The sequence below is a fragment of the Colossoma macropomum genome, unplaced genomic scaffold (assembly GCF_904425465.1).
Source record: "Colossoma macropomum unplaced genomic scaffold, Colossoma_macropomum, whole genome shotgun sequence".
Classification (NCBI taxonomy): domain Eukaryota; kingdom Metazoa; phylum Chordata; class Actinopteri; order Characiformes; family Serrasalmidae; genus Colossoma; species Colossoma macropomum.
In genome coordinates this window covers 24606853-24619615 of record NW_023494804.1, presented here as the reverse complement: position 1 = coordinate 24619615, position 12763 = coordinate 24606853, and the positions used below count along the sequence as shown (strand labels likewise).

General features: G+C 40.7%; 1 protein-coding gene across 2 annotated transcripts in view; it reads right to left on the bottom strand.

The window, feature by feature from the left end:
• Positions 1–12309, bottom strand: part of ror2 (receptor tyrosine kinase-like orphan receptor 2) — a 111840-nt gene extending 99531 nt beyond the window's left edge. For both annotated transcript variants that reach the window (XM_036595317.1, XM_036595318.1), the window contains exon 1: positions 11948–12309. In XM_036595317.1, coding sequence (XP_036451210.1) covers positions 11948–12038 — 91 coding nt within the window. In that variant the 5' untranslated portion in view covers positions 12039–12309. The remainder of the gene's footprint in view (positions 1–11947) is intronic.
• Positions 12310–12763: the final 454 nt, after the last annotated feature.

Below are 12763 nucleotides of genomic sequence, written 5' to 3'. Positions count from 1 at the left end.
CAACAGTACACCATCATACACACATCCAAACACTGCAGCATCAAGACCACACCAGCATTGAAGTGGTTTCATCAAACAGCACTCTGACTATCTGTGTCTCGCACCCCCACAAACATCTGAACATGATCTGGACACGCTGATCATCGTAAGCAGCCATCATCATCTCCATTACTGTCTTTACAGTACCTGTATGTCTGTCAGAGCTGGGCTTTGGCTGCAACACTGAGCCGTTTCATCTGCTGGGAGATGTTATCAGCTGTCTGCATGCTAATGGTATTTTCACCAAACGCAAAACCCCAGATACTATCTGCGACCAGAAACAGGGATAACCCTCATCGTCAAGGTGGCTTACGAACGGTAATTTCATCCCAATGGCTGGGTTAAAACAACAGTGACCATCTCGTAAATACAGGGCCTCGCCTTGAAGTCGGTGCCATAAGGCACAAGGTAAAACGTTAACAATGAGGAAAAGAACGCAGAGTTACAGGGCAGAATGTCTACTAAACTAAGGAATGCTGAACAAACATTTATGAGAACAGCAAACTAGCAAAAACTTGCAATCAAGAAAAAAATTACAGCCTTAGAAGTTCAACACATGCCTTGTGATTGGGCAAAACAGCACTGTTGGTCCATCATTCTTTGGTTGACTTAAAACACCATCAACAAACAGCTAGTTTAGCTTATTGGAGAAAGCATAAAACATCAAAAGCACTTCCAGTGGTGTACTCTGATCTGCTAGCTGTGTGATTTTCTCCTACATTCCTCCTCTGGCCTCGCAAAACCAAAACTTTGATTAGTCAAGCATCTGTGAGCCACGAACAAGAGCTTGTTAAAACCTTCGCTACTCGCATGTCACTTCCGGCTGAAGCAATTTTAACTACCCTGTGAGAAAACACCAGGAATGTGAGGTAAGTGTGGTTCTGGAGTAAAGCGAAATATGAAATACTTTTTACTAGAACTTCAAAAACCTGGTGGGGGTTTGAAACTTCAGAGGAAATTCGCTGTATGATGAAATTACACGCACTTCTCCATAAAACGGAAGTTTCTGTCACTCTTTTGCTAAAACTGTCGACATCAAAAGGATGAGAGGCAAAGGTACATGTGTTTGGATCCAGAGCCATTTGTTCTAATTAACTTAGAGAGGAAGTCGAAAAAGAGCCCAAGGCACCAGGAGGGAAAAAAAATATACACGTAAAAAACAAAGCTGCCCATACTGAATGCTGTTACACACTTGGGGAAGTATGCACCATCCAACATAATACAGTGTCCTGCGTTTGTTTATGGGCTAAATTAACAGCAGACTGCAGAACGTTGCCTAATGGCTCATTAGAGGACCAAACGGCTCGAACAGCACCTCAAAACATCTCCACACCACATGTGGAAGATGGAGAATGGATGGAAATGGCCATTCGTATCAAGCAGGAATCGATTATAAAAAGAACAGTAATAAAACAGACATGGTGGCATTTTAATGAATTTCACGACTGAGTGGGGGAAAAACATCGATGCTACATATAAAATCTGTTTGAAATTCTTTAAATGCCTATAAAAAATTTTTAAACTGATCAATGTTGAGGAACAAAAAAGCACCCCGAAAAACACTGATTAAAATTTCAAAAACAAACAGACTTCTGTTCAAAAGTTTGGAATTATTTGCCATTTCATACAACATTCAGAAATAATTTATAGTGTACATTTAAATGTTAAGCTATTCAACAAAAGGTATTTTTAGATATTTTATTAAATAGTTCAAGATGTCTGTGAAGTATAACTGAATAAAATGCTATAAAATATACTAATTATCTATTAACAATTTTTTGGTCATCTGATTTTGATATGAGCTCCACATTTAAAAAAAAAAAACAGCTGTTTTAGAATCTACAGTGCTTCAGTATTCATCACTGTGGACACTAACATTTCTTCCTAATGTTCTAATAATTATAGTAACATAGGAAAACAATTTGCAGATAAATTATCATTGAAAATCTTGATTTCAAACTTTTGAATGGTAGCGTACATAATTTGGCACTTCTTACAGAAAAAAGGAGAATTTCACATGTAAATAAACACACATGCGTTTTGCACACCTCACGTCATTTTGTACAAAAAAAAATGTGATCACGTAAAAAAAATGTGTGATAAGTAAAAATGTCTGTTCACAAGAGTAAAAAAAGTGCAAAACCATGTGGAAAAATTGTTCACATATGAAAAAAAGTATGAGGGCATGTGAAAAATGTGATCATGTTAAAAAAAAAAAAAGGTTATCACGTTAAAAAAGTGTGATCACACATTAAAAAAATCGTGATCACGTGCAGTTTCATGTCATATGTCTCTGATCACGTATGTATACATGTGATTTTTAGACACTTCATATGTGAAATCCGTGTGACTTTTCTGTAAGGAGCATGGTCTTCAAGCTCACTCAATGATTTCACTTTAAATCGCACCATTTTATTTTGGAATGTGGCAAGAAGCAGCAAAGTGTCAGCAGCATCTGAAATATCTCCATGTTTGTTAAACTAAAGAATTTCTCAAAGCTGAAAGGTCTCTTTACTCCAGCTCTTACGGATGACCATATTTCAAATCCCCAGATTACACACACAAAAGTATTCATAAACATCACGTTATTCCTTCAGTCCCCTTCATAAGCGAGTAAAGAATCACTTCACAGCGAACCATCAAACAATATCTTAAGACCTGTTGAGACATTACAATAGTATTTAAGAGAGTTCATTTGAAGTTCAGCAGAAACAAACCATATCCGCCCTGATGCCTAACACCACGACCGCGAAAGTTAAACAAAAAATATTTCATCCTCCTCTGTCAGTGCTGGATGTAATTGGAGGCCATTTCGAGCACATTCCTCGCTGAGAGTGAGGAGTCCAAAAACTTACTCTTCAGTTATCTCTTTCTTTGGCGTTCTGATCTGGGCCCTCCTCTGCAGCATGCCTCCTGGGCCTGAGCACGAGGCCTCAGTACCATCTGGAGGAATGCTAGATTCTCTCTCAAGTGAACACCTGGACTGTTGAGGCCTCGGCATGGTGTGGATAGATACGTGATGGACGCACATAAAAGCCCCTTTGTGCTTCATCTGCCTCTGGCTGACATCCACAATCCACTTTACCTCTCCAACAGCCACAGTACATGATCCTTAATACACATCCTCAATTAATTAGTACTAGGTGTACATCTGCGGCCTTGGAATGATTTGATCTAATTACAACTCTTTAAGAAACTATTCAATATGCAGGATGTCAAATTTCACCATGATTCGATTAGATTGTTTTGGTACGATTGAGAATTCACAGAGGCTGAAAGAATTTCAAGATTGCTATGGGTGATCCGTGGACCAGCAGTGCTGGGGTGTAGGCTGGGGACTGATTAACCCCAGCTGGGTCACCTGAGTGTGTCTGAAGTTGAAGGACCAGAAACACCTGATGACCTTTGGCGACATCTTTGATGATGCATCTTAGCATGTGCTAAGGATGTATCTTTGCATTAGCATTCTTAAAGCTACACTATGCTAATACCTGTGGGGATTTGGAGACTTCTCTGGTGGAAATGTGTAATTGCATGCAATGAGAGGGAAAACATTCTGTAGTCTCAGTTCTGCTTCGGACAAGCAGATGAATCTGATGTTTACAAGTACGCTGAAAAGATGTGAGTAAATTATGTACTTGTCATATCTTCATCAATATAAAGTTCATTTTGTATTTGAGACCTAAATATTGATGTGCTAGCCATCACGCCTTCTTCTTGGTAGCACTGTGTAACTGTGTAATGGGGGGAGTACAAGCTGGCTGGTGGAATTGGCTATGACTAAATTAGAGAGAAAATAAATCAAAATGTATTTTATATACAAGTATGTACATATAACACGTATGTGCATGTGATATATACACACACACAGCGCTGCTGTCGCTGTCGGAAGAAAATCTTGTATCTCCATTTTTGTAGTTTGTTTTTCAGTTTTTTACATAATTTCAAAATGCATGTTCCCCTTTACATTGTGTGTACATTTCATGAAGAATTGACCAAAAGAAATGACCCAACATTACTTGGGGAAAATTCTGGTTCCATTGACTTACATAAAAAAAAGGTAAAGTAGTTTTTTTTCATGACTATATACATATGTTAATTAAATGTACTGAATCAAGACTAACATTATCTGGCCAGGCCAAGCTAGAGGTGTCCGTGATATTGGAGAGATGCAGAGGGGAGACTGTGAACTCTCTTGTCTAAATGAGCTTCATGAGTTAGCCAAAAATGCTAATTTTGCATTAAAAGGAAAAGAAAAAGCATGACTGACTCTTGAGATTTCTCATTATGGCATGGTTATTTTTCCCCACTCTCTGTGCACATCTGCTTTATAGTTGAATTGCAACTGCATTTGCAAATTGACCACTCATCATTGTCCTGCAGAGTCATTTCATTATAAAGATAAGCTTTCCAAAAACATACACCCAAGGGCCTAAGAAATCACAAAATCACGAGAATATCTGAGTGAGTGAGCGAACGCTAACGCCCGTTTTCATATTGCTACAATTATTAACCAGCTAATGCTGCCAAAAAGATCTCATAAAGCATATCTTCACATCAAAACCATCAATCTTGTGCCTGTATTTGCCTTTTATGCGTTTAACAATCCGGGTGAAGTGGACATTTGTTCCTTGTCAGATCTTTTTGAAGTCTTTTTGGAATTCTTCCTTTTATCCTCATTTGCAAGTTACGCCCATAAACCACCCTTTAAGCACATCGCTCTGTATCCTTCGCCTTGCCTTGGAAAAGATTATCAATTCCTCCACACATATAAGTCAGACCAATCCCCATGATGTTACACCCACAGTCAGTCCTTTTGATTAGCATCTTACAAGGCATTGGATTAAAGACAAACTTTTTTTTAAAAGAGTCTGAAAATACCCCAGCGAAATAATTGGTGGTTTCCTCAGTGGAACACCTCTCATGGTATTTATGGACATGCATGACCAGCTTTCTGGCTCGTTTGCGCAGCAACATGCTTGCTATTACACTTTAAGCAATCAAGTATCTACAAACATGCGTCAACATATAGGCACACGTTCTACAGGCCCAAGCTGATTCTACAGAAAGTCAAAGTCCAAACATGTTGTTTAATGAACTTGCAAAAAAAAAAAAAGTCAGGGCAGTTATAGAATGAAGCAATTACATTTGAAGCCAGCCAGCCATCTCGCCAAATATTTCACTGTCATTAACTGAGAAAATGAGGCCAAAAAGTGATGCTCGAGCTCGAAAACAAATGTGAGATTTCTTGCTGATGTATTGGAATAATAATCATTATAAATTATGTTGGATACAAGTCGAGTTTCCATTTTCAACCGCAAACAAACCAATCTGAGCGAGATGCATTACTGTAATCTAACACTTACCAAGAAAAATAACCCTGTGCAAACTCAAAGCATACAGAGAAACGTCTTTGGATGCATTTGGAAGAGCTGCAAGTTACTTCTCAGGAATATACATTACAACATTCAAGGCAACCACTCCAGAAAAGTTAAGAACAGCTCTCCAGGAACAGGCATCACTTTTAATACTGTGCTACAAAGATATTTCTAGATAAAGACGAAAAGGAAAAAAAGATAGCTGAGAATACATTAGAATCACCTTCACAGTAGTAGGCTGTGGCACCAGGAATGAAGATGGGATCCAATTTTCCGACAGAAGGCAACCGCATTAATATTGTGCTGAACATGCTCTGCTGCTGATGAGACTGTGTTTCAAAAAAAGCACCGCATCAGCTACAGGCATTCCTGGCGACCACTAAACTACTGGCCTTTCAGGAAAACAATCCATCTAAAGTAGCCAGTCCGCGATAGGACACATTGTTTGCAGTATCTCAGTATAAATGAAAGCTCATCATTAGTCTTCCACACACCCTCCAGGGACGTCGGAGAAGTTACTGACGTGTCAATGTTTTTGCATGAAAAAAAAACTGGCTCATGTTAGAAAATCATCGCCTCGCGCCTGTCAGAGGGCTGTTATAACTGGACCGTGCTGTCGTCACATACATCATCCATTCAGTGCTAAAAGTATGATAACCTCACAACTCCCACTGCAGCTTTTAAAAAACACGGTATGCAGACATCGGTGCTCTGCATGCTAACATCTGCCTGGTGCCATCATCTCTCAGGAGCGGGGATTCACTTTTAAAGACAGGTTCTACACTCTCAGCTTTATGCACATATCCCATAAGATAGGTATAAATCGGAGAGGCCTGCGACATGTAACTATCTAATCCTGCACGATTTAATGTCTGGGAGAACATTCTCAGTCAGAAAACGCAGCAGAAAGCCATAAAAGCCTTATGGGCTGGTCGAAAGCGCTCTTGGTGGAGGCATAATGTAAAGTTTGAGAGGTTTATTAAGCAGACGGAAAAAAAAAAAATCTCCAAAAAGATAATAAAATATGCTCACTATTGATTCAGGTTGATCCCTGGCTCTGCTCAGTTCTGAAGGCTTTAGTGAGTTTAGACATGGTCTAGCGTTGGGTGGCCCTTGGAAAAATGTCACTTTATGGGTTTAACATGGAGTCTGGATGAATTGGGGTCCTTAAACTGTCAGAGGAAATCTTCAAGAGCTGGAGTCAGCAGAAATTCCACAGACTTAAGCCATCCAACAACAGACCCAAAAAGACAGCAAAGGAAAAAACAGCTCAAACGCCACACTAGAACATGTCTGGCACACTCCATCCCAGCTGTCAGTCACTCTGTTAAATATACGCCTGACATAAAATGTGAGGCATCATAAACACCAGTGATGGACACAAATGTATATAGCTTGAGAAAACAGCAGAGTGAGAGGAGGACGAGACCTTGGTGGAGAGTCAAGATTTGCTGCAAAGTTCCAGGAAAGTGCTAATAAATCTTCAGCACAGGTTGTTTCGTAATGAAAATCTATGACGTGTTGGTTTATTCATCACAATCAGGGCTAACTCCCACAAAAAAAGAAAAAAAAAAAATCAATCAAGGCTAGTCAGCTATATTAAAAAGGGCCTATATTCTATATTTTTCACTTTTCTACTTTGATATTTATGTGTTTTTGTACCCAAAACAGTCGCAATTCATCTTCACATAATCATTTTCCAAGCTCTCTTTATCCCTTAGAGAGTTAAACAGGCTGTTTGTTACTGTACTTTTCAGACATCAGATATGTAAATGACCCCTGTTCTGATCGACTGCCCTGTACTCAGATGTAGGGCTGAATGATTTTGGGAAAATCTCATTGTGTTTTTTTCTCACCAATACCGTGACTGCAATTTAAACTGCAATTGTTTTCTATACATTTTGTGCCAGGCGTGTTATTTTGGCCAGTAGGCTTGAGTTCTGAACACTATAGTGTGCCAAACTGCCAGTTCGCTGTTTTTATGTTGTTATGAACACATCACATGGGTGTTTGGTTGCTCCTGATTGGTCCAACTCATCTATAGGTGGTTCACAGTTCATTTCAGCTCATTCAGAGCAGAATACAAAACTATACATGCTTATTATTGATTTGATTTACTGATTAGAGAAACGATGAACAGCGACTGACGTGGCTTATATCCCTGTTCATGTTTTTTTCTTCAAAGAGTAGTTTGCGACACAACCCGAATAAAAATCTACATCTTTCCACCTTCATTCTATCATGTCCTTTACATGGGAAATAAACAGAACAGCATTGAGAAATCATGACAGTCAGGACAAGAGCAAAGAAAACAGCAGAAATAATCACTCTTTAGCATCAGCATTAAAGGGTTGAAGTTGTTAAGGCAACACTGTTGATAATGCAGGCTACAGTTAAAAAAAGCTTATGGGATTTGAAAATTGCACTCTTTCAAATTGTGATTTAAAACGATTTTTCAGCCCTATTCAAATGTGCCTCATTCAAAATGAGTTCATGCTGAAACATTCCTAATAACTTCAGCATGAATGGGTGGATATATGTAAATGTATTTGAGTTTAGTGACATCACAAACCCTAAAATCAAAACAGGCCGTTTTTGCAGCTTAGTTTCCATATATGGACTGTATAGACCCTTTAAACAACGCACTTTAAAGCCTGCCATAATCCAAGTGCTTCTCCACAGTAACAAAGCGGCCTCCGAGTCATCTTGTTTCCGCAGTAACCCCGCCGCTCCTTCCCCTGCCTCGTCTCTTCATTAAGGCTTCTTTCAGCGCTCCCCACATGTGGCAGATTATCTAATGACGTGCCGCTGAGATCTCATTTCCACCAGGGACTTTGGCATGGCACACAACATTTCTTCACCAGCCTCAGGTATGCTTCAGAGACACCCTCATTTTGTGAAGGATGATTTAGCCGTCTAGTGACAACCTTGGCATGCCGACACTCAAGGAAAAAAAGTGCACTCCGAATGTTGCCTTGTTTTGATTAGAGATTCTTTGGTTCAGTCCCAGAGCTTAATAACGTTAGAAAAACATATTTCCATTTCATACACAACCGCTGACCACAGCCCTCTTAACTGCAGTCTTCTGAAGGCCTACTGCTTGGAAATCAAGATATGCCTTTCATCATCCTGACATCTCTTTCCAGGGACAGCGTCAGGAGCTTTATTAGCACCACAGCGTGCGCTGATCAATGCACGCTACTGTAAGACTCCAGCCAGGATCTCTTATACTCACAAACATGAGCTAGGAGTGTGAAAAAGCATCATTTGATTCAACTACACTTATTCTGGTAAATTCATTTGCAATAATTTACACTCATTCAATAAAGGGTTACATTTTAGTCTGTGAGTCCACTGCACATGCTCCATTTATGGTCACCTTGTATTTAAGTAACTGTCAACTAAATACAGTTGTATGCAAAAGGTTAAACACCTCCAGTCAAATGACGTTTTGTTGATTTTCTAAGTGAAAATAAGTTAACATCCTCTACAGAGAACAAAATTAAATATGGCAATATTTGTGCAAATTTTAGTGCACAGTGGCATTATGTGCTGTGCTTAACAGATTGGAAAAAATATTAAACATTAAATGTGCCAGGTTTTATTTTTTTCCAAATTATAGTGAATTCAGCAAATAAACAGTGACTGTGCATTAAAATGTGCAGAAGCTTATTTTCACTCAATCAACAAAAGATGTAATTTGACCAGGGGCGCCCAAACTTTTGCATATGATCATATCTATTAAATGCTAGCAAGTGGAGCAGCAATATATCTAAAAATAATTGCAAGTACATTCAAATATATCTTATGCACTTAGTTTTTTTTTTTTTAAACCCTCAATCTGAAACCAATCTTGATGTTGTAGACAATTAACCGAGTTTCACCAGATAGTTTATTGTTAATTTGAGCGTCTGTAGATAATCAAGGAACTCCTAAAAGTAAAAGTGAAAGTGACCTATTAAAGTATGTGTTCATGTTTTTTTTGTTTTTTTTTTTGGCAAAACTAAATTACAGGGCAGGTTTTTAAAACATAAACAACAAAAAAGGTCATTAGCCTACATTGTAAATAGTTCCATTTTTTAATCATCTAAACCTTAAGTAATAAATAAAAACTGAGATTTTGTGATGCACTGAATAATTTCCTAAAGAACCATAATCAAACACAATCAGTGAGGTCAGAGATTTACACCAACAACTAATACACCCTCACACACACCCCCACACCAAGCAGGGTGAAAGTCATCCTGTGCAGCCAGCTCACATCATTCTCACTGCACTGCCTTATTTGTCATCAGCTTGTAATTACCTTAAAATAGAGAACAAAGGCATATTTAATGCCCATCTTGCTCTGCTCATTTCCACTGACCCGGATACTCTCATGGGCGGCTCAGTACTGTACTTTGATATATAATCCCTTAATGTGGACTTCATAAACCTCACCCATGCATATTATTTCATATTATGAAGGCAGGCAGACATTCTATCGATGAGGCCATTCCCATGGCTAAATTACTATATCCAAAAGGTCTTAAAGGATCAACTGCCCTCTCCATGGCTTTCGACTGCAAAGCCTCCACCACGGCCTGGGGCATCCGGCGCTTTGAAGATTTCCCCCCTGCCCTGGTTAACACTGGATTAACAGAGTGAACTCTGGCTAACTTTTCAGCCATGTCCAGTTCTTCTCCGTTTGCTTCAGTTCACAGCTGAGCAGCAGCAGCAGCAGCAAGGATGTGGATTGTTCAGGCAGATGGCGTAAAACATGAACCAACTGCATTTTTTTATGCTTAACTCCATCATTCCAAAAACGGTGTGACAACTTACTTCTTCATAAATCAGGCCCAAGTGGCTGTCTTTGTTAGCTCTGCCTTGGGCCAGCCAGACCTTGGTTTTCTACACCAGTGGGGGGTTTTCATATGTACTGTAAATATCCCCCAGATGTGTTCCTTCCAGGCCCCAGCAGATCTGTTATTAAACTCCTAAACTAATTTGATCATTGCGTTAGCGAGGAGGACCCACTCGGAAGCATGGTTTGAGAGAACTCCACAGTGGGAACCCCAACATCAATCACTTTGACTAGCTGTTATTGTTCAAATTCGCCTTGCTGAATTAGCAGTGAGCTTTGGGAAATTGGAATGTCATGGTCGTGCACTCACAGCACCACACTCATGGGCGCAAGCGCTATTTGACAACAGCTGAGACAAGAAACCAGGTCTTAATTTCAATGTTCAAGCCTTAAAGTCTGCGAGACTGTAGACTTTGGTCACCCCAGATGACCAGGAACAGGTCCAAAATACATAAAAGGAAAGACATTCCATTAAAGATGGGAGGGCTTACTGTAAAACGAAATTAACATTCTCAAAAATACACCCCTCCTTTTAACAAAAGCCCCTCTTTGTTTGGCTTGAAGACTATTGCCTGTGGGTTCAAGGCCTGCTATTAGCAAGACAACCAATTAGCATGTCAATGGGCCTGCTTGAATATCCCTACACCTTTCTGATGGGGGGTGAACAGTGGGCAGCAAGAGAGTTAAACCTCCTGTGGTCAGCCACAAAGTCACCCCCCATGGCCCTTTAACTCAAAGCAATGGTCTGGCAGCGGCCCGTTCAGGGCTGAGACGTTCACACATCTATGTGCTGATAAAACCGCCACCACAACAACAGCAGCAGCTTCAGAACGCGCCCAAACGCTGAATGACTCCGTGGAAACACTGAGGCGGTTTGTTTTGAGGCTCAGTGTCAGACTGAACACGTTAAGGCTTTGTTTGCCAGGTGAGCCGTTTCACTGCGCCGTGATAAAAAGCTTTCAGGTGCTGCTCCGCAGGAGAGGGTGATGAAAGGCTTAGCAGAGAAGCTCCATGGCTTCGTCTGTACCCCCAACACCCCCCTCCTTTACCTCATACCAAATGGCAGAACCCAAACTCCAGCAGGAAACCTCTCCATGGGGAGGTAAGTGAATTAGCCCAACAAAGGCGAGAGATCACTTTCAAATACGAGCCTGATTAACTTCTGCTCTTCAAGCGTCCTGAAGAAAACTAGACTGATCCCTTAAGAACAGGAGTGACATCAGACTACGGTGGATATTAGCCAATATACATTATTACAGAGCCCATGGTTAAAAAGTACACATCGCATTCCCTCGCAAATGCAGTGGATTTTGCAAGAGAAAGCAAAACTTTTGCAAGTGAATTCAGAACTATTGCGAGGGAACACAAACATTTTGCAAGGAAATGTAACACTACTGCAAGGGATTGCAAAACATTTGAGAGTTCATTTAAAACTATCGCAAGAGATTGCAAAACTTTTGCGAGGGAAGGCAATGTCGTTGCAAATTTGTTTTATTTCGCAAAGGCAAACAGTCCTCACTTCTGTCTCCATCACAAACACAAGAACAAAGTATCAATGCGCTCTGGTTCTCCATCCACTCTTCTCTTTAAAGTGTGTGGTTACACTTTTCCCCAGTTCTCCATCAGCGTTCCTCCCAGTGTGTGTGCTGTGCTGTGTGGTGTTAAGTCTGCAAGCTTGAGCACTTACCTGAACCCGAAATGTCCAAGACGCACAAAGCCAGAATGAAAGTGTGGAAGGAATGAATTAAAACTCCACGCGTAATCCTTTCTGTACGCATCCTCGCGCAGTGCTGCTGGTGCTGGGCAGTGAAAACTATGGACAGAGCATCCGAGATTCACACAGGTACTGTGGGCTTCTCTGAGGCAGAAACCCCTGCGAGAGTGACTCAAACCAGTCTGTGAGAGGAAGCAGTCCCGGCTGTAGCGGCGCTCTCAGGTGTGCAGTGAGTGGAGCTCTGCGTGGCGGCTGATTTCCAGAACAACGGCGCGTTTCATTACGCACGACCTGAAGATGATCGCACAGCTTCTCCGCTCCTCGGTGCTCCCGAAGTGTCCTGCTGGAAAAGTGAACAGAGAGCAGCTCATGACGTGGGATGGATCTCTTCCCGAGGGAGGGAAAGCGGGAGAAACTGGGAAATTTCATAGGCTGGAGGAAATGCGCCATCTAGCGGCGGCCTGCTATATAAACTGTGAGCTGTGAACACTGAGCCGAACATCAAAACCGCTTTAGCTGTTTCTAAACAAGAAGTGTAATTGTATCTGTGTTTACTACATATAAACAGTGTTCTCTCGCAAATGAGAGAGAGAAGGGAACCATTGCACTTCCTTTCTGTCTAAGTTAAAGAGGAATTTCAATGAGTTTTCACAATGTCAGCACAAGATGTAAACACAGTCGTTCAGAGTGGATTGGTGTGAAATGCCTCGTTCGAGAGAAACTTGCCAATTCAGAATTGTTCACAATGGTGGCGATAGGAACCAGACGTCCACCTATAAAGGCTCCCTT